This window comes from Trachurus japonicus, chromosome 1, assembly GCF_045865225.1.
Source record: "Trachurus japonicus isolate A0001 chromosome 1, Traja_1.0".
Lineage (NCBI taxonomy): Eukaryota > Metazoa > Chordata > Actinopteri > Carangiformes > Carangidae > Trachurus > Trachurus japonicus.
This window is the reverse complement of record NC_140907.1, coordinates 37959442-37981514: the sequence shown is the minus strand read 5'-3', so window position 1 is coordinate 37981514 and position 22073 is coordinate 37959442. Positions and strand designations below refer to the sequence as shown.

Sequence of the window (22073 nt, the reverse complement as noted above, 5' to 3'; positions counted from 1 at the left end):
ACTGTGTCTTGAGTCTAAGAGCCCTGCATATCTGACTGCAATATCTCAGACCTGATGGAAGGAGTTGGGACAGGCTGTTCAAGAGGTGAGAGGAGTTTCTGACAATGTTTAGCTCTTGACATCTTGTGCAAACTCTGCAGTCGATGGGTAGCTTGACCCTATGATTGTTTCTTCTGACCTCATAACCTAAATGGTTCTGAAATAAAAGTGGTCTAGTCCAAAGCACTGTGTCAATCACTGATTAATAACGACAATACATTTTATTTACTCAAAGTCGCCTTTACATAGTAAAACAAACAAGATAAAAGAATGGTATGCAATAAATACAATAAAGAATATGATCAACACATGAACAATGAAACACAGAAGCTTATTACACTTGGGGATTAAAAGCAAGTTTGAAAAGGTGGGTTTTGAGCAAATATTTGAAAGCATTTCAGCCAGTACAGTCACAGGTGTTGGGGAGAGTTCAAAACGGAGGGGGCAGCAATGGAAAAGGCTTTGTAACCCCAGTTTTGTGCTTGGTACTGGGAGGAGGAGCGGAGGCAGTGGGAGGGGTGTGACGGTCCAACAAGGTCAGTGAGGTAGGATGGGGCCTGGTTCTGGAGGGCTTTGAAGGTGAAAAGAAGGACTTTGAACTTAATATGATAAGCAATTGTGATCCAGTGGATGTTCTGGAGGTAATATAAATTCCAAATGCATTTATTAATTGTTCAACATTTGTAAAATCCTAGCACCCAGCATGTCTGTATCTTAGTACTATCCTTTGCACTAGAAAGCAGGCTGTGTTTCGCTGTGAAAGCCATTCTTATAGGTACAGTTTGGAACTCAGAAAGCAGACATGTTGAAGCTCCTTCAAAAGCATCTGTGGTGAGTGACACTCCATCCACAGGAGAGCAGGAGTACTGATGGGCAGGCTGGTTGGTGTAGGGGCAGAGGAAAGCAGGCGCTGCAGGTGGAGCTCTAGAGAAATCTGTGGAAAACACAGAGAGGGTGTAAGACCAAGGCCAAAGTACAACAGATAATGACAACACAAAAAGAGAGGAGAGGGCTTCCTGTAATGTGATGTGTCCTCCAGCAGTCTAAGCCTATATTGTAGCTGTGTAGTTATACAATGCTATAGGCTACAGAGTTACCTGAACCAGCCCTAAATAAAAGCTCTGTCTTCAGTCTAGACTTAAATGTAGTTAGAGTGTCACTCTGCTTCTTTGACCCAAGGAGAGAGCTGGTTCCACAGTAAAGGAGCCCGCTAACTGAAGGCTCTACCTCCCAGTCTGTTTCTAGAGATACTGGGAGTCACTAACAGACCTGCATTCTGGGAGCAGAGTGCTCCGGTAGGACAGTAAGGAAGGATGAGATCTTTCAGACTTGTGTATACACGACTCAAAAGACTGTAGTATTGTGCCAGGCCTGTGTGGAGCTGGCGTGGTGCTGCCACACATCAAAGAAGAAGACAAAAGGCTTCCCCACTGAATTCAAACTTTAAACATTGTAAATTGATGAAATGATGACAGGGAGTCGTCCATGGAAATGTGGTGGCCCTAAATGTATCTAAATGATGGACTGGTTACTCTCACCTTACCAGCTCTGGCTGTTTCAAGCTGATCCTGGTGCTGTCATAGGATGAGTTCATGCATCAGCTCACGGTGGACCCACATCTGCCAAATAGGGACACACATGACATTTCAGATATCATTTAGACTTAGTTTACACTGCGTCTGCGTGGATAAACATGATGCTGGTAATAAGTTACACACATTTTGTGAACACAACTAACGTTAGCGTTAATAAATAAATAAATAAATAAATAAACACGTATTTATTCACTTCTACCATAAATGAGGACATTTCTCACAGACTTAGAGAAGAAAATATTCCAATGAGGTGCAGTTTAAGAGCTGATAATCACAACAACATGTAACGTTAGCGTCCAACAGCTGTTTATTAGCTACAACCGCTAGCTAGTTTACCTGTAAACAATTAGCATTGCTCGCGTTGATTATCTCCTGGAGCTAACCGTTAGCTTCAGGTCAACTATATAAACACTGGTTGGAGAAGTTAGGTCGAAAAAATGAAAAACAACATAACGTGTGATTTACTTCATGAGTGAAGTAGTGATGAAGTCCTCAACCACAACAAAGTTTGACTCACTCACCGAGACACTCACCTCAGGACGTTGACAGCATCTCAGTGCGATTCGGTACCCTTATTGTGAAAATCCCCAGGGATCCTGACAGTTGTGGGGAAAGTAGCCGAAATATCACTTCATATCATTTATTAAATGGTAATCGCTTAGGCGATTTGTTGTGAGTTTGTATTTAACTCGTTTCGGAGTTTTTTCTTTCTTTCTTTTAAATTGTCCGTTGCTGTAGCCAACATGCTTCAAAACGCGGAGCTTTTACTTTGAAGGCTGATTCCGGCTCTCGACTTCCTTTTTCAATTTTCATTTTACAAGTTGGAGAAAGGAACAAGCAGGCACTTCGGTGCGCTGAATTGCGTTGTACGTCTCACGTCAATGAAACAGGAAATACCCCTAAAAACGACATTTCTCATGGTACGAAGTGAACAACGTAATTGAATTATACTTCGTACACGGACCGAATATGATGAGGAAAAAATCCCATAATCAATACTAAACTAATCTACTTCAAATAATATGCAGAAGACCCAGAATAACACAAAACAAATCAAATCAAACTGTGACACTAAAAACGTAAGGAAAAAGATTACAATCATAACACGGCGTAAGCTGATAAATCAAACATCTCCAAAAACCATGATCGTTGTTCAACTATAAGTAGAAATCACTAACATTGATTACACGAGTGTAATTAGACTAATAATAAAAGAAAGCAAAATGTAACAGTTCTTTTCACATGTCCTGGCACACACTTCTCCATGAGTTAAACCTTCGTGACAAGGCTAATGCTTGATTCCCTCTCATACATCAACAGGACATGACAGCTCCAATACAGTTCAGAACAACACGCATAAAAACATAAGTTGCACATCAGTGAGGAATGATTAAGGCAAAATACAAAGTTAAAGCAACTCATCGTCCTCCCCAGAAGGGGGGAAACCCACTCGTCATTCCAGTCCATCACTGAATTCACCAATGGTACGAATAACCAAAAACATGAAACACTCAGAGATATCAAAACTGTGTTTGTGAAATTCAGACTTTCAGTAAACACCGTCATGTCCAGCAGTAGAAACAAAATCACAAGCAATGATAAAATACTACTGTTAAAGATAAGCAAAACATCAAACTCACACATATAGCAATGCATGAAAACAAGCATGGTGTTTTGTGATTATCCTAAACTGAAAACATAAAAAAAAAAAACTTTATTGGTTACATCACTCAATGTGAAAAATTATCAACACTGAATATGGAAACTTAAAGGAGCTCATCCCGCAACTCTGTAGTTCTTGTGAGAGTGAGAGTGATCCTAAAGTCAATGTTTATGAGAATTGAAACCTGCGACCATATCAGGTCACATCTGAAGATGTCCAAGTTGTCGTCCCACATTACCTGTCGCCACCACAGGTTGTCCACGAGCTGATGTACCCAGAGACTGCTCTCTGGGTGTAACACGATCCCGAGTGAACAAACTGCGCTTCTCTGAGTAGTAGGATCTGTGGTCCTTTGGGAAAAGTGGAGTTGTTCTCAAAACAACTGTGGAAACATTCCAGGAACAAACCTTCAGCCCCTCGTAACTCACAACAGTTGCGTTGAATCCTCAGCCGTTCCTCTGTCGGGTTGTGAACTACGAGTGCAGGGCCATGTCATTCTGGGTAAAAGCAATCATTGCCCCCAGAATTTTAGGAAGAGGTGTTCAACGGCACAGAGTTACCTTTGTCATGTGACAGGGCAGCGCAAGCACGGCAGCTTGCGTTGGTCAGCACCCTTGCAGCTCTCATCACTGCCCTGCATCCGACGTTGTCCTCCAGCTCGATGTTGTGTTACTCACGGTAACAGCAGATGTCTTCACCAGAGTGCAAAGCGTGTGGTGTAGATTTGTGGTCTGGGTGAGGTGAATCTGTCATGACGTTGTTGCTCGTCCTGCGGTTGTAGATCTCCTTCAGTAACAGCACCGACAGCCACGCGGTGATGGAGATAACCAGCAGGAAACTGGTCGCCACCCTTAGGCCGCACCCGAGCTGCTTACAGGGATGTCATGGTCGTTCACCACGATGTAGTCACCTGACCTGCGGTCACACAGCTCTGTGTCTGCTGGCCCTGTAGGGCAACCTTCACCTGTTGGTAAAATTTATACGAAAAACAAACAACAGGAAAAAAAAAAAACAGACAACAACGAGAATGCACAATACCACATCATTCATCCACACACTGGCCAGTGATTCCATACATGCTTCAATCATCAGTCATCCCCCCATTTGACACATGGTCCAACCCATGTGTCACCTTCACACTGGACGAAAATGTAAACAAGGGAGAAAAACAGCACAGATTGCCCTCGCCCAGAGACAGTCTTATCAAACGGGTGGCGTCTGCCAGTGTTATCCACAACTGTGGGGATGGAATCAGGGATGTTAGAGAAAAACAACTGACACAACATTTGTGTGACAAGAAATAGCCTTGAAGCTACATGTGCAGCTGCATTCGTCCTGGTAAGACCTAGAGGAAAAAGGTCAATGTCGTCAATGTGGACTTTAGCACAACAAGGTGTTCGTTTGGCATCAGAATTCCATCTAAAACCACCATCTAATGCTGATCATTTAAGTTCCATTGAAGTTGTCTCCATTCACCCCAATGTGTTCAACATCCTGAAAATGAACATTATACAAAGAAAAAACAGAAGTCAGAAAACATGTAATGCGTAGAGTGTCCTTTAACTTTGGCCTGCGGGAGCAAACAGATATGGTTGCCACATAATGTGGCTTTCCATCGTCAGCTGTTGGCAGAAGAGTAACAGGGTTAAAAACAGTACATGACAGAAGTCAGAATCCCTCCTTCTCGTCAACAGTCCTGGTCAAAGGTCATGAGCAGTCAGTCAGTCCAAGTACTGGAGGTGCTTTGTAAAGCTACTTTAAAGTCACTACAACACTTTGTCAGCCTCCACAGTCGTCAGTGTCAAACCTAAGTGACAGGGTCTGAGCTTTAGGCCTTGTCCATAAGCAATTGCTGCGAATGGTGCCTAAATTACTGCACAACGAGCGACCCATTGTCTGCTAGCTTCTCATGGCCAAAAATTATATCACTTTAATGAATTTACAGAATTGAAATTTATTTATTTATTTATTTTTTTATGAGGGGGATCCTCCCTCTGTTAAGATCATGTGACCCAAGATGTGACCTCTGTGGCAACAAACTACATGTTGGACAGGCTGGCCTAGTGCCCCTGTTCAACCAGATGGGTCAAAAGAGCCAGAGCAGCTTTAACGCATCTCTCTCTGGTCTCACTTGCAATCAAGATACCATCACCATTCTGCAACAAAGCACGTTTCTCTGGCAACACCAGAGGCTCCAGGCTGTCCCCCAGAGTAAAGCAATAAATCGTTGAAGATTTACACCAACCCTGACACAACCGAGCAAAACGCATACACCTTCCCACCAAAACAAAAGGCAAAACCAAAATTGACTGTCAAACTTACATGAAAGCGTTTAAAAAGATCAACAACTAAAAAAACCATCTACTATGTGTTGGAATTCAAAACAAAATAGTGTACGGATTTTGTACCATCGGCGTCCTGGCCTGCACAGCAACATTGACAGCCTGCAGGTCTTGCACAAATCTCCACTCCACAGGCTCGCCCTCAGGTCGAATCTTATGCACCAGAAAAAAATGGGGGTTCTCACTGGAGAACCAGCACATGGCACAATCACACCAGCTTTCAACAAAGCATCATACACAGGCCTAATGCCTTCACTTGCATCATGTCTGAGAGGATACTGGTTACAACAGGGACAAAACAGTGTGATTTAGGCTAATCGTTATAACAACAGGCTTATAATTGTTTTTAATCAGAAACGTCATGCTTACTTTTAGCCCAGAGATGACTGAGAATATCTTTTAATTCCGAGATCTCTTCAACAGATTTAAACAGTTTCTTGTCTATGTGAAAATTGGGATAGTCAAAGAAAAATATGATCTCAGCCTCAACTTCAACATCATTATTCAACAATTTGCAATTTGCCCTCAGGACTTCTTTAAAGTGCACCTGAGGATCAGCTGTAGCCTTCTAGTTTGAGGAAGCATTTAGCTTCTCTACCCAATTTTCCAAGTTTGTACATGCAGGATTCACCAATGAGATGTGTGGTTCAGATTGTTGAGGCAATACATTTAACATTACCTCAAAATAACCTATTTGCATTCAAACAAACCCCGCCTAGCATTATTTAATCAGTGATACTCCTACTGTCATAATAGGAGTGTATGTGTGTACTGCAGCGCAGGCATGTGACGTCAATGTGTGTGTGTGCTCGGAGCTGCAGCACAACAGAGCAGGGGGAGAGTTACTTTCCCCCGTAACATGTTTTGTGTGTCGGGGTGGTGGAAAAGCATTGATAGTTTTCTACCCTTATCTCACTCAACCCCGTCTAGTGTACAAATCAAAGATAAACCTAACAAACAAATAAATCATTTTTCATCAATTTAAAACTGGCAATGAATGTTTGAAATTTTTCCCAAATTAGGATCAAATGCATTTTAGTGGAGCTAAAAACTTCCCTCCCACACCAACTGTCTACTGATACGTGGTGCTGAGTTTAAGCTATTTATTATCAAATTCACAGCTGCTTAACTAGAATCAGTGGCCCCGGATTCGACCCGATCCAGATATTTCAACATGTCTATCATCATTGTGTACCTAGGTTCTAGTTGTGTGTGTTGTAGTTCTGCTTCGAGGCGCTGAACTGTTTCTAGCATGAGCTCAGTGTCAGTATCAGTGTTACGGCGTGCAGCATGTGTCTGTGTGTTAGTGTGTGTGTTAGTGTGGGTGTTCTCACGTGTTTCCAACGCGCTCCCAGCTGCCGGCCCAGTGTCTCCACCAGACTCGTCCCGGCTCCCACCTCCACCATATAGTCTGTCCCAATTCACCCTCTCTCTCCTCTCATTGGGGCAGTACCGTGCCCAGTGTCCTATCTTGCCACACCGAAAGCATCGGCCCCCCCTTTCGTTGCCGCGACCTGCTGCTCCGCGTCCGCAGCCGGCATGGCCCCGGCCTTGGTTCTGAGACCTGCGTCGCGGGTGGAGTTGGCGGTCGCGGCCACAGCTGCCCCCTCTGTCACCACTGTCCATGTTCTTTATCAGTTCTGCAGTCAAGACTGCTTCAATGGCATAAGCCTTGACTTCGTCCAGGCTTACACAGTATACCAGTGGCGACTGTGCACAGACAGCATGTTTATCAGCCACTGTCCATGGCATGGACACGGGCTGCTCACATTGTTCTTTTTCCCCGGGCTTGGGGAGCGCCAGGCAGGGTGGGAGCTGCTGCTGCTGATGATGATGATGATGAGGAGAAACATCCTGAAGTGACGATGAAGGTGGGGGTGGAGGTGGATGGCACGGTGCAGTCGAGTCCAGGTCTGGATCCCGCCTCAGACACTGGGGCACGGTCCTGTTGGAGCCCTGCCTACACTCTGCTTCACACATCCACATGTCAAAAGCTTTCCAATTTATCCTAATTCCCTTCTTGCTTTTATTATTCCGACGCAGCAGTCTCGCATTTAAAGCCTTTAACTCTTCAACGCTCAGGCTGCCCATTTTTGGAAATTTAAATTCTCTGACCCACAGATCTAATTGGGCTATGGCTTCCTCTCCATAGTTATCTGTCATGTACTTTATATTTGGGGCTTCGTAATCTGGTCCCTCGGATAGATTACATCCGGAGGGTTTGCTTTGTTTCGTTCCCATGATTGTATTCTCTCAGACGTTTGCAAGTTTAATTTTCACAAAAGAAAAACAGTAGGCCACTCAGATTTAGATTATCTTACTTACTCACCGTTCAAATTTGAATCTTTAAAATCTTTAAGCATAATAAATTTAGATTTAATTTCAGAATAACCGCAATTTAGATTATTTTCTGTTTTAAAGAAAAGAGAAGAGTAGCACTGCTAAATTTTTATTTTAATTTACTCTTTAACCGGATTCCGACTTTAATTATTTTCTCAAAATTAAATTGTAGTTCTCCAGACAGTCAAAATTGTTTCTTCTCCTTACTCCACCTGTCTTAGTGTTTTAGCCCCTAAGTGCCCTCAGACCCCGGGTCTGGCTTACTGCAGGTTCCCAGAACCTGAAGCCCCAAGTCCTCGACTTGAGGGAAGTCTACCGCTCCCTGACACTTGACCTCCACCGCATAGGAAGCCGAGTTGTCCGGCACGTCTGCCGACACTACTGTCAATTAGGGCTGTTCGATTTTGCCCAAAAGTAAAATCTCGATTTTCTTCTCTCAAAAATCGATTTCCGATTACGATTACGATTTTTTTTGTTAAATGACAAACTATTTTGTGTGCTGTTTGTGTCTTTTTAAATGGACCTAGAGTCTAATTTTTTTTTAAAATCTATCTATCTATCTATCTATCTATCTATCTATCTATCTATCTATCTATCTATCTATCTATCTATCTATCTATCTATCTATCTATCTATCTATCTATTTTATTCAAAACTTTGTTTCACAATACAAAACAGTTTTTCAAAATAATATGCAATATATAAAGCACATCTGTCTGTCTGTCTGTCTGTCTATCTGTCTATCTATCTATCTATCTATCTATCTATTTTTTTTATTCAAAACTTTGTTTCACAATACAAAACCATTTTTCAAAATAATATGCAATATATAAAGCACGTCTATCTATCTATTTTTTTTATTCAAAACTTTGTTTCACAATACAAAACAGTTTTTCAAAATAATATGCAATATATAAAGCACATCTGTCTCACCTGTCTGTCTGTCTGTCTGTCTGTGTCTGTCTGTCTGTCTAAAAACGTGACGTCAACTGACTGCCTTCCACTGATTGGCCAGAGCGTTGTCACCGGAAGAGTCGCAAGCGTGACGTCGGACCATTACGTCCGTCACGAGAATCAATACTCATTTTACAGTAAAAACACACCGACAAACTGTTGTTATTCTGTCACCTGAGTTAAATGTCTGCTGTGTGGAAAACCACGCGGTCCGTAATCGAGACGACACGGCCGTAGCCGCTGTTATATGACGACCCCGCCCCCGCTGAAGAACTCAGCTGTAACTTAGAAAATCCTTGTCATATCACAGTAGGCTACCGCTGTGATAGCGCTGTGATATGACGGCCGAGTCGAGCCGAGCCGAGCCGAGCAGACCTGTAACTGTGTAGTGGAAAAGGGCTGTTGGTCTTTTCGGCAATGAAATCCTCACTGGTCATAGCAGAATGCCGACATGCTTGTTTACAGTGTGTGGGGAGAGCAGTGGGAGAGCGTGATGGGAGGAAGGAGGCGGCAGTCATTACGGTAATTCAGCGCAGCGCAGATTCATGAACGGGGGCTTACCGTAATTACCCTAGTTAGAGTAAAAAAATCGATTTTTAGGATTTCACGTTTTTAACATCGTCCTAGGCAAATAATCGCGATTACGATTTGAAATCGATTAATCGAACAGCCCTACTGTCAATTCAGTAGGTAGAGACGGGACTTTGGCCGTTTCTTTTCTCAAAACTCACCAGAAAAAGACAGCGAGGTGTTTTCTGTAGCCACCGAGTTCGTTGGACCCCGAACGGTGAGGGGACTCTCAGTCCTCTGGACGTCAGGCCCTCTTCTCAACCTTCCTTGACGGGGGAGTCCGAGGTGTGCGCTTTAATCACCTTCGGTCCAGAAACGAAAAATCCGCTCACAGATGGGGTCCCTTCGTGGTCGCCAAATTGTGGTGGCAAAAAATGTTGTTCCTTCAACAAAGTATTTAAAAAAGGATGAGTGGACACGTCAGCTGTCTTTCTTGAGTTTTAATAAAGGACATTCATGAATGGAGTCACACACGCAACCGAACAGGAGTACAGTCAGTGAGTGAGTGAGCTGAAGAAGTTTAGAGACACGCTATCTTATAGTAAAACAAAGCTTTGAACAGACAAAATATATGGCGCCCTGACAGCCATGCCTGGCTTTACCACCTGATAGTGAGAGTGGTAAATCCACAGGCACTGTGTCAAAGCGATCCTTCAGGTCCTGACCTCGGGCCTGCTCTGTGTGGATATTGCTTCCCCTGATAAGGCCACATAAATTGTCAGCACAGGAATGTTCACTCGAATAACATGTTTGTGCTCTAGTCTTAAAGCATACACTGGGTTATATCAAAATTTGCCATTACATCCCTTTGCAGGTTTCTCCAAACGAACCTCAGCAGCGGCCGGTCCTCAGGTAGAAGCCGAACCTGGTGGAACATGGCTCGGATATCTCCACTGATGGCGACAGCGTGCTGGCGGAACCGCAGGAGGACCCCGAGGAGAGATGGGCCGAGGGTTGGACCTGGAAGCAGCTGCTCGTTGAGAGAGAGACCACAATGATTAAAGGAACAGTCAAAGACCAGGCGATGTTTGCCATTGTGATGGACGAGGTGATGAGGTATGAACCATGACTCGCTGGAGCTGGTTTCCTCCCCCTCCTGGAGCTTTGTGACACACCCACCATCTATAAGCTTCTGGATCTCTGCTTCATATAATTTAGCCTTGACAGGGTCTTTAAGTAGTCGTCTCTCTGTACTGCGTAGCTTTGGCATCACTGCTTCAGCATCTGCTTTCAGTGGTGGTGCACCTTTTACCCGTAGCAGAGGTGTAGCGTAGCGAAGTGTGTCACCAACCTTCACTCTCGTAGTGCGTGCTTCCAAGACGCCCACCGCTTCCTGGTCCAGGCGGGACCGCACTGCTAACCGCTCACTACGGAAGGGAAGCACATCAAGCTGCCAGAGGCGTTCAACATGTTGGTAGATGTCATCTGGTGTAGGCTTGAAGGCGGTGTAGTAGCATGATGCAGCGGGGGACTGTGAACCATCTGGACCCTGGAGCGTCCAGCCGAGTGCTGTATGGATGGCTACCGGTCCTCCCTTTGGGCCAAACCTCACAGGTTCTGTAGCCGTGATCAGGTGAGTGTAATCTGCACCAATGAGCAGCAGTGGTTGCACCTTGTTGAAGCTCGGCAGTTGTAACCCTCTCAGGTGGCGATAGCGTCTCTGGAGCGCTGTTATGGGATAGGATTGCTCTGTCAGGGTAAGTCGACCTGCTGTGTAGGCCCTCTCAACCAAATGCAGCTCTGATGGTGATGCTGGGGAGGCTACATGAAAGTCAACTGATGCTCCAGTGAGGTGAACAACATCCTGACGAACAGTCCGCAGGGTGAGGGACTCCGCTCTGCCTCTGAGCTTCAGGTCTCGAACTGCAGCTGGAAGTATTATGGTGCGTTCAGCCCCATCATCGAGGATTGCATAGGTCTGCAGTGATTTGGTCCCGTGACTGATGATGATTGGCACCACCTTGAGGTATACTTTTCCTCCTTGCGTAGTGTTAGCAGCTGAGGTGCAGTCTTTGGGCGTGATGAGGTAGACGCGGGGGCCCGGCCTGGCGATGTCATGCAGCACTCTCAGGTGGATCTCTTGACACTCACTGCATGGTTTCTTTAACGTGCAGCTCTCTTGGTCGTGGTTAGTGCGGCCACAGTTGCGACAGCGCTTGCCATCTGCTATCCACTTCTCAATTTCCTGTGTTGAGCGTTGAATAATGTCTGGACACTGTGACAAGTAGTGCTCTGTATTCCTGCAGAAGAGACACATCCTTTTAAACCTTTGTTGCTTAGCTGCTGGCCGAGGCATCTCAGCTGATCTGGACTGGTCTGCGCCGTGATACACAGAGACAGGCTGGGTCCGAGGCCGGGAGGTAGGGATAGGTCTGTCTCTTTTGGCAGGCTGTGCTCCTTCAGCTCGGTGGCGCTGTGCCATTTTCGCAGACAGTCTCTGAGCTTCTGCCTTCACCTTGAGCCACTCTGCGAGGTCTCTGAGGTTGTATGGATTTAGGCTGCTGGTGCTGAGGCGCCCCTGAATCTGCAGATGCTCCACGAAGTTGTCCCTCATGTGTCTAGGGAGTTTGCTAAGTAGCCGGTCAACATGGCCAGTAGACATCACTTCCATCCCATTTGGCCCTTCCAATGAGGTTAGCATTCCCACCAGCAGATCAACGTTGAGGGCGAAGCTCTGGAAGGCTTTGGGGTCTCCTGATTTGAGATCAGGAGAGTTCAGGATGGCGGCGATCTCACTTTGTGCCAACTGATGCGGCTGCCCGTACTGTCTCTGTAAAGCCTGCATGGCAGCGGTGTAGGGTTGTGCATAATGTCTGCATGACTGAGCTATTAGCCTGGCTTCGTCCAGGACCAAGTGTTCCATAAGCACACGGTATTTATAATGTTCAGAAAGTTCAGTGTGCGGATTAAGCAGGTGATCCAGCGCCATTTTCAAGTCAGCGAACTCTCTCTCACTGTCATGTACCAGCTTGGGCAGTTCAGGTACTGGAACTGGCTGTCTGGGGGACTGGACGGTGTATGGTGCCTGCAGTGGTGTATACTGGGACTGGGGGCTGTACTGCACCTGTAGAGCTGACACGGGCTGTTGCAGGTTGAAACCAGCAGGGGGAGACACCAGTTGATATGCTGGCTGAGTTGAGGGGGGAGACAGAGGCTGGTAGAGTTGCAGATGTTGGTTCTGCGGTGGCAGTGGCGACTGGTATATTGGCTGTGTGGAGATGGTTGATGGAGGCTGATAGACGGTCCCCAGGGGAATAGCAGAGCTGTAGGGTGATGGATTGATAACTGGCTGAGTGGCAGCTGCAACAGGTAACTGTGGTGCAGAATATGGAGCTGTTGCTATCTGGGGGATTTGATAGGCTGGCTGGGCAGACATTAGTGGAGTGTGTTGTTGCACCGGTGCTGCAGACATGAGTTGAGTGTATTGCTGCACTGATGCTGGGCTTACTGGTGTTGTCTGCATGGGCCGGTATTGCAGCTGTGCAGCTGGTGGCACTCTGTCCTGTGCAGTGTTAACCATCAGTGTATGGGGCTGGTTAGGCTGGTAGCCAGATGTAGCTGGTATCTGTGGACTTGCGTAACTCACTGCTTGTGATGCTTGAGGAGTAGGCTGCAGCATGGCCACATTCAGCGTAGTGGGGGGAGGCGGTGCCCATGCAGATGTCACAGTTGATGGCAGAGACTGCGTCAATGTGTAGCTCTCCTGTCTACTATCTGGTGGAGGAGTCGTTGCTGCTTGAAGCTTAAATGCTGCAGAGGTGGTATGTGGCAGTGTAGGCAGTTGTGGCTCATGTTGAAGCAGTCTAGCTGATCCAAGCTGCAGGTTAGATGGCTGTGACAGGGGGGTGCTGTGAACTACTGGACAACTTAACCAGGGCGATTGATATGGTGGGATGCTCGTATTGAGATTAGCTGGTGGCTGTAGGACAGGGGAGCCCTGGCTGCTTTCATAGCTCCGCTCCGCGGCCGCCGCCGATACGGGGCTCATATGGCCTGTTAGCTGGCTGGGCAAGTCTCTAGCATGCATCGCCATGTTCCACTCGCTCACCTTGTCGGCCGCTCCCGGCGATAAGAGGCTGTCGGGGATAGCGTGCGCTCCGCGCGGCTGGTCCGCTATACACACAGACTCGGTCTGTAGGCTGAGTGACTGCAGCTGCTGGGCGCCGACGCTCTCTCCCCGGTCTTCCGCGTAGGCACCGTGAGGCATGAGGGAATGTGGAAGGCTAACCTGGTAGCTTTCTAGACGAGCTGGAAGTTGTCGCTGTCTTGCTCCGAGTGCGCCGCTGTCCGCGGCCGTTGTTTTCGGTGTGTCCATTCCTCCGTCGCGAGTGAAGAAATCCGGCTCGAAGGACCGATATTAAAGAACTATAATGTGGATAACTGTGGTGGGACTGGGACTCTTCACCCGTGAGCGTACTCCGGTCAGGGAATAAGGACACCGTTTTCCGTTTCAACTTCTTCTTTTATATGTAACGTTTTGCAGCAGGTAAGTACACACACACACATTAGCTGTGTCCCAATTCAGGGGCTGCAGCCTTCGGAGGACCCAGCCTACGCGGTCTCCGGAGGCAACGGCTTCGGAGGCTCCTCCGGGGGCCGCATCAACGGTCGGTAAATGGGACGGTCTAGCCTTCAGAGCATTTCCTGATCCGAACGTAAACAACGGCGTAACGTAAACAACGGCCGGACGTTAAACATTTAAAAGTGGCGCTTGCAACAGCTCTACTGCTCCTCCGCCCCTCACTTTTTTTTTTTTTTTTTAAAGAAGTAGAATCAATACAAGGGCAGTTATCATTAATATACTAATAAACAAACCACTGAACAGCAGCCAGGGGGGTAGGCTATTGAATAGAGAATAAAGAGAGCACAAGTAATGTGTTTTCATAGCTTTCTTATTAAAAGTTGTCACACACAAGATGCTTTGCCTCCGCTCCTCACCTGTGCAGCCAGAGCAGAGCAGAGCAGAGCTCAGCAGCGGGCAGCCACACCTCCGAGCCGGCCGCAGAGCCGGGTTACCATGGCTACAGCACAGAGCTGCTCCGTTCGATAGCTAACGGCTAGGTTGCTAATAACAACAACGGTGCAGCAAAGCATCTTGGGATACGGGAGGCCGCGAAGGATAGTAGCGGTGCATCCTCCGAATGCAGGGGAAAGGAGGACGCATTTGGAGGCTGCATTTGGAGGAGCCTTCGAATTTAGACGAATTGGGACAGCCTTCGCGCAGCGCTGTGACGTAATCGGCCTTCAAATCCACCCTCCGAAGGATGCAGCCCCTGAATTGGGACACAGCTAATGTTTTTACACACCGACTCTGAGGACCCCGGAACACACAACATAGCTGCCCTGTAAACTGCCTAAGGACCCCAGAACGTAAAGTATAGCTGCCCCGTAAACTGCCTGACTCAAACACAGACTGAACTTAAAGGTGCATGACTAAAAGTATTGACCTATTCTAAATCAACAATATTATATCAATATCATCAATTATATTCAACAAATTAACAGATTAACTAGGGTATCTTTGCTCATCACAAAGGGAATTTATAACAGTAGGCTTAAGACCTTCCTTTATGACAGGGCTTTTAGTTAGGGCTGGTTCAAGTAGCTCTGAACCATTTTATAGCTACACTGCTATAGGCTTACGCCGAAGCGCAGCGAATAGCCGCAGAACGGAGCCCGCTTCCTTTCAGCGCCCTTGTTAACCGATAGTGTAGTTCGGACCAGACGCGAAGCGCCGCGATCCTCTGCGTCCGGCTCGCGCCATGCAGCGATGGTTTCGGCGTCTGGTCTATTTTGTGTGCGAGCCGCGAGCGATCGCGTCAATTCTGGCAAGAAGTCACACAAAGAAACACGAGACAATCCGGTCAATTTTCAAAATAAAAGCAATTTTCAAAATAAAATACAGAGATTGACAAATGCCGGAGTCCAAAGTGTGTACGTTTGTGTTTATTAATCTAAACAGAGTGCGAGAGAGGAACACACACACACCTACACACATACACACAGGCTACACAGATATACACACAGCTGAGGAGCAGAAGCTCGGGGGGAGGGACGCGACTCGCACGCAATTCCTGCGACCGCTCCGCTCCGCTCTGCAGCGCTTCGGCATCCGGTGGGAACCCGGCGTTAGACTGCTGGGGGACACATCTGGTTACATGGAGCCCTCTCCTCTCCTCTCCCCACCTCTCTTCTCCTCTCAGCACATTTTGAACTGTCATTATCATTATCTGTTGCACTGTGTCCCGCACTCTGTCTGTTTTTCCACAGATCCACCGGATCTCTCTGCACCAACCGCCGCCTGCATCGACCCCCTACCTCCCTTTCCCCTGCTGTAAAACTGGCCTGCCCTCCCTTCCCTACTCTAGTTTTTCCTGTTCCAATGATGTCGACTGCAGCAGCTCAACACACTGAACTAAATTCTGCTATAGAGACACTTTGGAGGTTCACAGGTTTGTAGCAGGTCTCTTACTGTGACTCTGAGGGTCCAGGTTCAGGACTGAAGTTTGGTGGATCATCGTTGGACCAGTCACTCTTTATAGATGGACTGATGGATACTGGAGACTCTGGTCTCAGTCCGTAGTCCTGACCCCTACAAACACAAACATGTTGTTATTCTGTGTCCAGTCTCCAGCTGTTGACCACCTGTCTCACATCAGCTCTAAAGAAGCAGAAGTGTAACACACACCATCAGTGAACACCACATCAAATCAGCCTATTCCATTGTTTTCTATGTAGAGCTCCACAAAGACCACAACACACTGACCCTACTCTCCTACTTCCTGTCCTTTTTATATCTGTATCTTATGGCTTTGTAACAATATATTTATGGGATCAAAAGAAGCTACCGGTATGTGTTTTTTTGTTTGTTTTTTTATGTAAAAATTTAATTTGCAGTTACATCACTTCACTGAAGTTTTTCCCCTAATATCGTCCCTAGTTGGCTCTAGTTATTTCCTGTTCCAGTGAGGAGAAAACAAGTGTGTCACACCAAATACGCGCCACTACGGTATTGCTTTGGGTTGTGAGCGTGCATGACATGTGTCTGCATTGACAGTAATGGGTTTGTTCGTGCATACAACGCTATGTCTGGCAGGCACACATGCTTTAACCAAGGCGCCTGCCATCTGAATTAAGTTTTCAACACCAGATTACTCACTGCGTGTCGTTTCAAAATAATAGCTGCCCACTGTGTTAATATGCTTACCCTGCTATTTGGAGCTTCTTCTATTTTTTTCTCCCTGAAATTTTTACCTCATAGCTGGCTACGGCCATGGACTCACGTGTATCCTTCAGAGTTTCTGCTGATGTCAAAAGTTTCTTTGTTGCCATCCTGATGTTTCTGCTTCTTGAACCTGAAGAGAAATGTCATCAAGTCTCAGACTTTTAACAACAACTTCCCTTCATCCTGAAAAAAAACTGCGTTGGAATTATAATTTAAAACTAAACTTTACTCTGAATTATCAAATTCATTTTATGTAAACCTTATCACAACTTTGATATTTTATATCAAAGTTATAAAGTATAATATGATGTTCTGAAACCACCAAAAGGTTGTGTGTTTTGTCCACCAAATGTCTCACCGGTTGACAAAGTCAATGGCGACAATAAATCCCACAATGCTCAGGGCCAGCAGGACGGCCAAAGTGATGATGGTGGTGTTATTGGAGGTGGGATCTTGAGGCTTCGTCACCACGGCAAAGTTAACCCCCTCCCCAAACAGTTGGACCAGCTCATTGGTGATGGCAGCTGATTGGCTCTGCAGCTTCCTGTTGATCACACAGAGGTCGAAGTTAACGTCTACCTTTATACTGTATGGAGCTTTAACACAAACATCTACCTTTATACTGTATGGAGCTTTAACACAAACATCTACCTTTATACTGTATGGAGCTTTAACACAAACATCTACCTTTATACTGTATGGAGCTTTAATACAAACATCTACTGTATGGAGCTTTAACACAAACATCTACCTTTATTTTATGTGTGTGTGTGTGTGTGTGTGTAGGTCCAGGTGTTGTCTGGTCCCAGCTGTTCCAACCTGATCAGTGTGTTGGTGACGAACCTCCTGAGTGAACAGAGCAGCCTTCAGCCTGAACTGGCTGCTCATCGTCTGGAGCTCAGCAAGACCAGCGGCCTGCTCAACGCTGTACGTATTCTCACTCACACACACACACACACACACACACACACACACACACACACACACACACACACACACACACACACACACACACACTCTCCTCCTCTCATCCCCCTCTCCTCTCTCTAACTCTCTCATCCCCCCCCCCCTTCATCAGGACCTCCGGGCTCTGGTCTTGCTCCTGTCCGTCCAGCCGCCTCAGGTCGTCGACCCCGCCCTTGGCCCCGCCCTTCAGGAGCTGCTGAGTCGTTGTCGCGTGTGTGTTCAGCAGCGCAGCGCTCTGGAGCAGGAGGCCAAGGAGCACAAGGCCAAAGGTAACACACACACACACACTCTTCCTCCTCCGCTTCATCATTTCATATTTAAAGGGGTAATCCAGCCTAAGTTTAACCCATTCTCAAACTTTTTTTTACATCACAGACCCCTAAATTGAAACATATTAGTGGAACATTTTGAAGAAAAAAAGTGGTAAAAAGTCTGAAAATTGTCGAAAAAACAGTTTGAAAAAAAATTCTAGAAAAAAAGTGGTAAAAATTCTAGAAAAAAAGTTTTAGAAAATTCTAGAAAAAAAAAAGTTAGTGAGGAGGAATGGAGCGTTACACTGATGCTGCATTCACCTGCAGTCGGGCAGACGGCCGTCGCTAACAAACCAGATGTCATTTTAGTCACAGAAGTCCAGAGAAAGACGGTAAAACGTGGGTCAGGTAAACAATACCACATCACCATGACAACATATTGTCACGTGTATTGTTTTGCCTCGTGCTGACGGACCACTTGTTTACATAGAGGCTTGTTTATGCCGTTACGTGCAGCGGCTGTCGTCCGTCTGCCGTCTGCCCAATTTCAGGTGAATGCAGCATGAAAAATACGACTGAGTTGCACAACACAACACAACGCTAGATGGGAGTAATTCCTACACAGTGTAGCTTTAAAAAAACCAGATTATTAGATTATCAGAATAGCTGTTTTAGGGCCCATTCACATGGAGCGTCTTTTGCACGAGCGTTTCCATTGTTTTCAATGTAACCGCGCGCCTTGCGCGCGCAAAATCCGAAGCGACGCCGACGCGCCGCGCACATGGTGCGACGCCGACGCGCCTTTTTTTCCGTGCGCGTCCGAGGCGCACCGAGATGAAAATATCTCAACTTTTTCGAATGCCGCACGCGCACCGCGTGTCATGTGATCAGAATCAGCTGCACGGACCTGCTTCACCAGCAGCAACATGCAGCCCGGCTCTCAGTGCTTGCCCGCTTTCAGCAGCTCCCTCTAGGCGAGCGGCAGCTCAGTTCTCCCCCGGTCCAGCTACTCCATAGCTGCAGTAGCAGCAGTGTGTACATTTTTAACAGCATTTTTAACTTTTATTAGACACAAGGTAGGGAGTTCACGTCTGGCCTGCCTCCCTCCTCTCCACACGGCGGTGAGTCCTCCGTTCAAACTGACAGACAGATGGAGCAGTGAAGCTGCTGAGAGGGATTCATGGTGCTTGAAATCTGATCAGCTCTGTGTTTGCTCAATTCCTGGTTAAATGACAGAAGCACACCACTAAATGTAAGAATGTGACAGGCGCTTTTGGTTGCTTAGTAACGGCAGACGCGACCACAGACGCGAGCTCAGAAGCGCTTTGAAAAACGCATGCAAAACGCTCCAGCTGGCGTTTTGCATGCGTTTTCAGGCGCTCCATGTGAATGGGGCCTAATAGTTTAATAATCTATTATTGTTGTGTGTGTTTGTGTCTCAGTGGAGGACGAGGGAGCGACCCCGGTGAAGCGGCGCCGTGTCAGCAGCGACGACGCCGACTCAGCGGCTCCGCTCTGCGTGGCCTCCACCTCCTCCTCCTCTTCTTCTTCCTCCTCCTCTTCCTCCTCCTCCTCCTCCTCCACCGCCGCCGCCACAGCCACAGCCGCCGCCTCCTCCTCCTCCTCCTCCTCCTCCTCCCTCCTCCCCCCGTGCAGCAGCAGCAGCGGCGGCGACGCCACCATGAAGCCCGACCAGCAGGAGGCGCTGACGCCGACCAGCACGTCGGACACGGAGACGCGGGACTCGTCCTCGCTGATCGACCCGGGCACGGAGCAGGACCCGCCCTCGCCCTCGCCCGACACCGTCGCCCCTAACAACGCCAACAACGCCTCCTCCTCCGCCTCCCCGAAGGAGGAGAAGATGGAGGCGTCTTCGTCCTCCTCCTCCTCTTCCTCCTCCTTCTCCTCCTCCTCCTCGCTGCTGCAGGAAGCGGGGGAGGAGCCTGAGCCGCCGCAACCGCAGCAACAACACATGGGTGAGGAAGAGGAGGAGGAGGAGGAGGAGAGGAGGAGGAGAGGCGGCGAGGAGGAGGTGGAGGCGAAGGAGGAGGAGGAGAAGGAGGCCCCGCCCCTCTCAGAGGACGGTCTGGTGGTGGTGGGGGGAGGGGAGGGGCCAGATGGCTGCGTAGGAGGCCATGCCCCCTCCTCCTCCTCCTCCTCCAATCAGGCGCTCCCGAGCTCTGGCTCTGCCCCCGACATGCTGGACACGCTGTACAGGCAAGGGGGCAGTTGTCGGTCTGAGAAGTGAAGCTCACTTCCGCGTTCAAAAAGCTGCAATCCCCCCGGCTGTCGCTGGGGGCTGGCTCCAGAAGGGAGCAACTCCAGTTGAGCCCCATGTTAAAATAGCCGATTTTACAGCTTTAAAAAACATATTTACAGCCTGGTACATTTCATTTTTTTGGTCTCAACCGATAGTTTCTACCCCCGCACACACTCTGAGGGGGGTGAATTTCTTTTAAACTCTACAGTTTTACTGTTATAAGATTTAAAGTTCTGGCCAATTAGGGCGCAGAACCGTTGAGTGACAGGTCCGGGGACCGCTGCTACGAGGTCAGTGGGCGGGCTCTCGGCCGGCCAACGGCCGCACCGCTCCAAATATAAGTAGAATCCAACATGGCGCGGCTCTAACCCCCGTAGTAGCGGCACAAAACAGACTCCCCAAAACCAATGGGTGACGTCACGGGTGCTACGTCCATTCTTTATACAGTCTATGTGTACAGGACGGTGGAGGCCACCATCGCCATAGTTACCAAACTGTCCGCTAAAGGCCCGCCCTCGTCATGACATCATCAACTCAGAGCCGCCGCCGCCGCCGCCATGAGATCTTAAAGAAAAATAAAAGCTTTTTTTTTTTTTCTTCTTCTTTATTTTTTTTTGTGTTTTTTTTTTTTAAACTTTATTATTTTTCTGCTCAGAGGAAAAAAACAAAAAAAAAACAGTTTCCTGTTTCAGTTTCTTCTTCTTCTTCTTCTGCTGTTCGTGCTGCTGTTCGTTGCCTTCTGCTGATGTTCGGCTCCGGCCTCAGTGGCGCTCGCCGTGTCGTCGTCTCGCTCTATTAAACTGACTCCTCCCTCCTCCCCCCCCCTCCTCCCCCTCCTCCCCCCTCCCTCCCCTGTTTGACACATAAAGAAGAAAACACAGAAAAAGTCGTACAAGCTATAGCACATTTTTTCAAAGGGCAAAAAGAGTTTTTTGTTTTGTTTTTTTGTTTTGTCGTTTTCCTGTGTGCGTGTGTGTGTTTTATACTGATTTGACTTTTTGTTCTGGAAGTGATTTTATTTGAGGTTTTTTGCTGTAACGGGGAAAGGTTTACACGACTTTTGTCTCCTCTTATGTAATTTAATTTTATTGCATTTTTACTGTGTATGAAAATGGTCGTCCTCTGTGCCAGTTTTGTACTTTATGAACGAGGCAAAGAGAAAGTTGCCTTTGACTTTTCTGTGGTTTAATTATCCAGAAACGAAGTTTACCTGTAAATTAAGAACCACAAGAAACTTGATTCTGTAAAGAATCCTCTCTAGTCATTGCCTGAAGGTGTATATGAAAACTATATAAATATATATATAAATATCTTTATATATATATGAATATATAAAAAGCGGTGCTTTATTTGACTGTGGTTGAAATAAAGCCCCCATGTTGGACCAGCTGGAGCTTTTATTTTCTTTACTGAAGTACATTCCATAATCTATTGTTTATTTTGGCTTCTTCTGCTGTGTTCTGATTCTCTCCTGATTTTATTTTAATAGAGAATAAATTAATAAAAACAGTTTTAATATGAAGAATTATCAAGTGAAACAAATGTGGAGCTGTGAGGTTTGTTTGTTCATTCTTCTCTCTCGTCTTTCATCATTTCACGTCAGGATGGGAACTTGAACGCACCATATACAAAACAGCAAGGAAACGGTTTGTAAGTTCAGGTTTTTATTTATAATGACGCAAGCAGCAGGTTTTGTTTTCTATAGCGACACTGTCTAATTAAAATAGTGAAAACACACAGACTAACAGGACAAACTCATTACAGATTTCAAATCACAAAGGAAGCACAAATTAAATTCACATGTATTTTGTTAGGCGACTGTTTTGATAAAATGTATCAGGAAAAAATATATATATTGAAAAATGACA

The 22073-nt window shown here is 46.7% G+C and overlaps 1 protein-coding gene across 1 annotated transcript; it reads left to right on the top strand.

Annotated features, from left to right (window-relative positions):
• Positions 1–17122: 17122 nt before the first annotated feature.
• Positions 17123–20193, top strand: LOC146992539 (uncharacterized). Its single transcript, XM_085788586.1, has 4 exons — positions 17123–17173; positions 17515–17655; positions 17807–17963; positions 19388–20193. Exons 1-4 carry the CDS (start codon positions 17123–17125, stop codon positions 20191–20193), a joined length of 1155 nt encoding a protein of 384 aa, XP_085644712.1.
• Positions 20194–22073: the final 1880 nt, after the last annotated feature.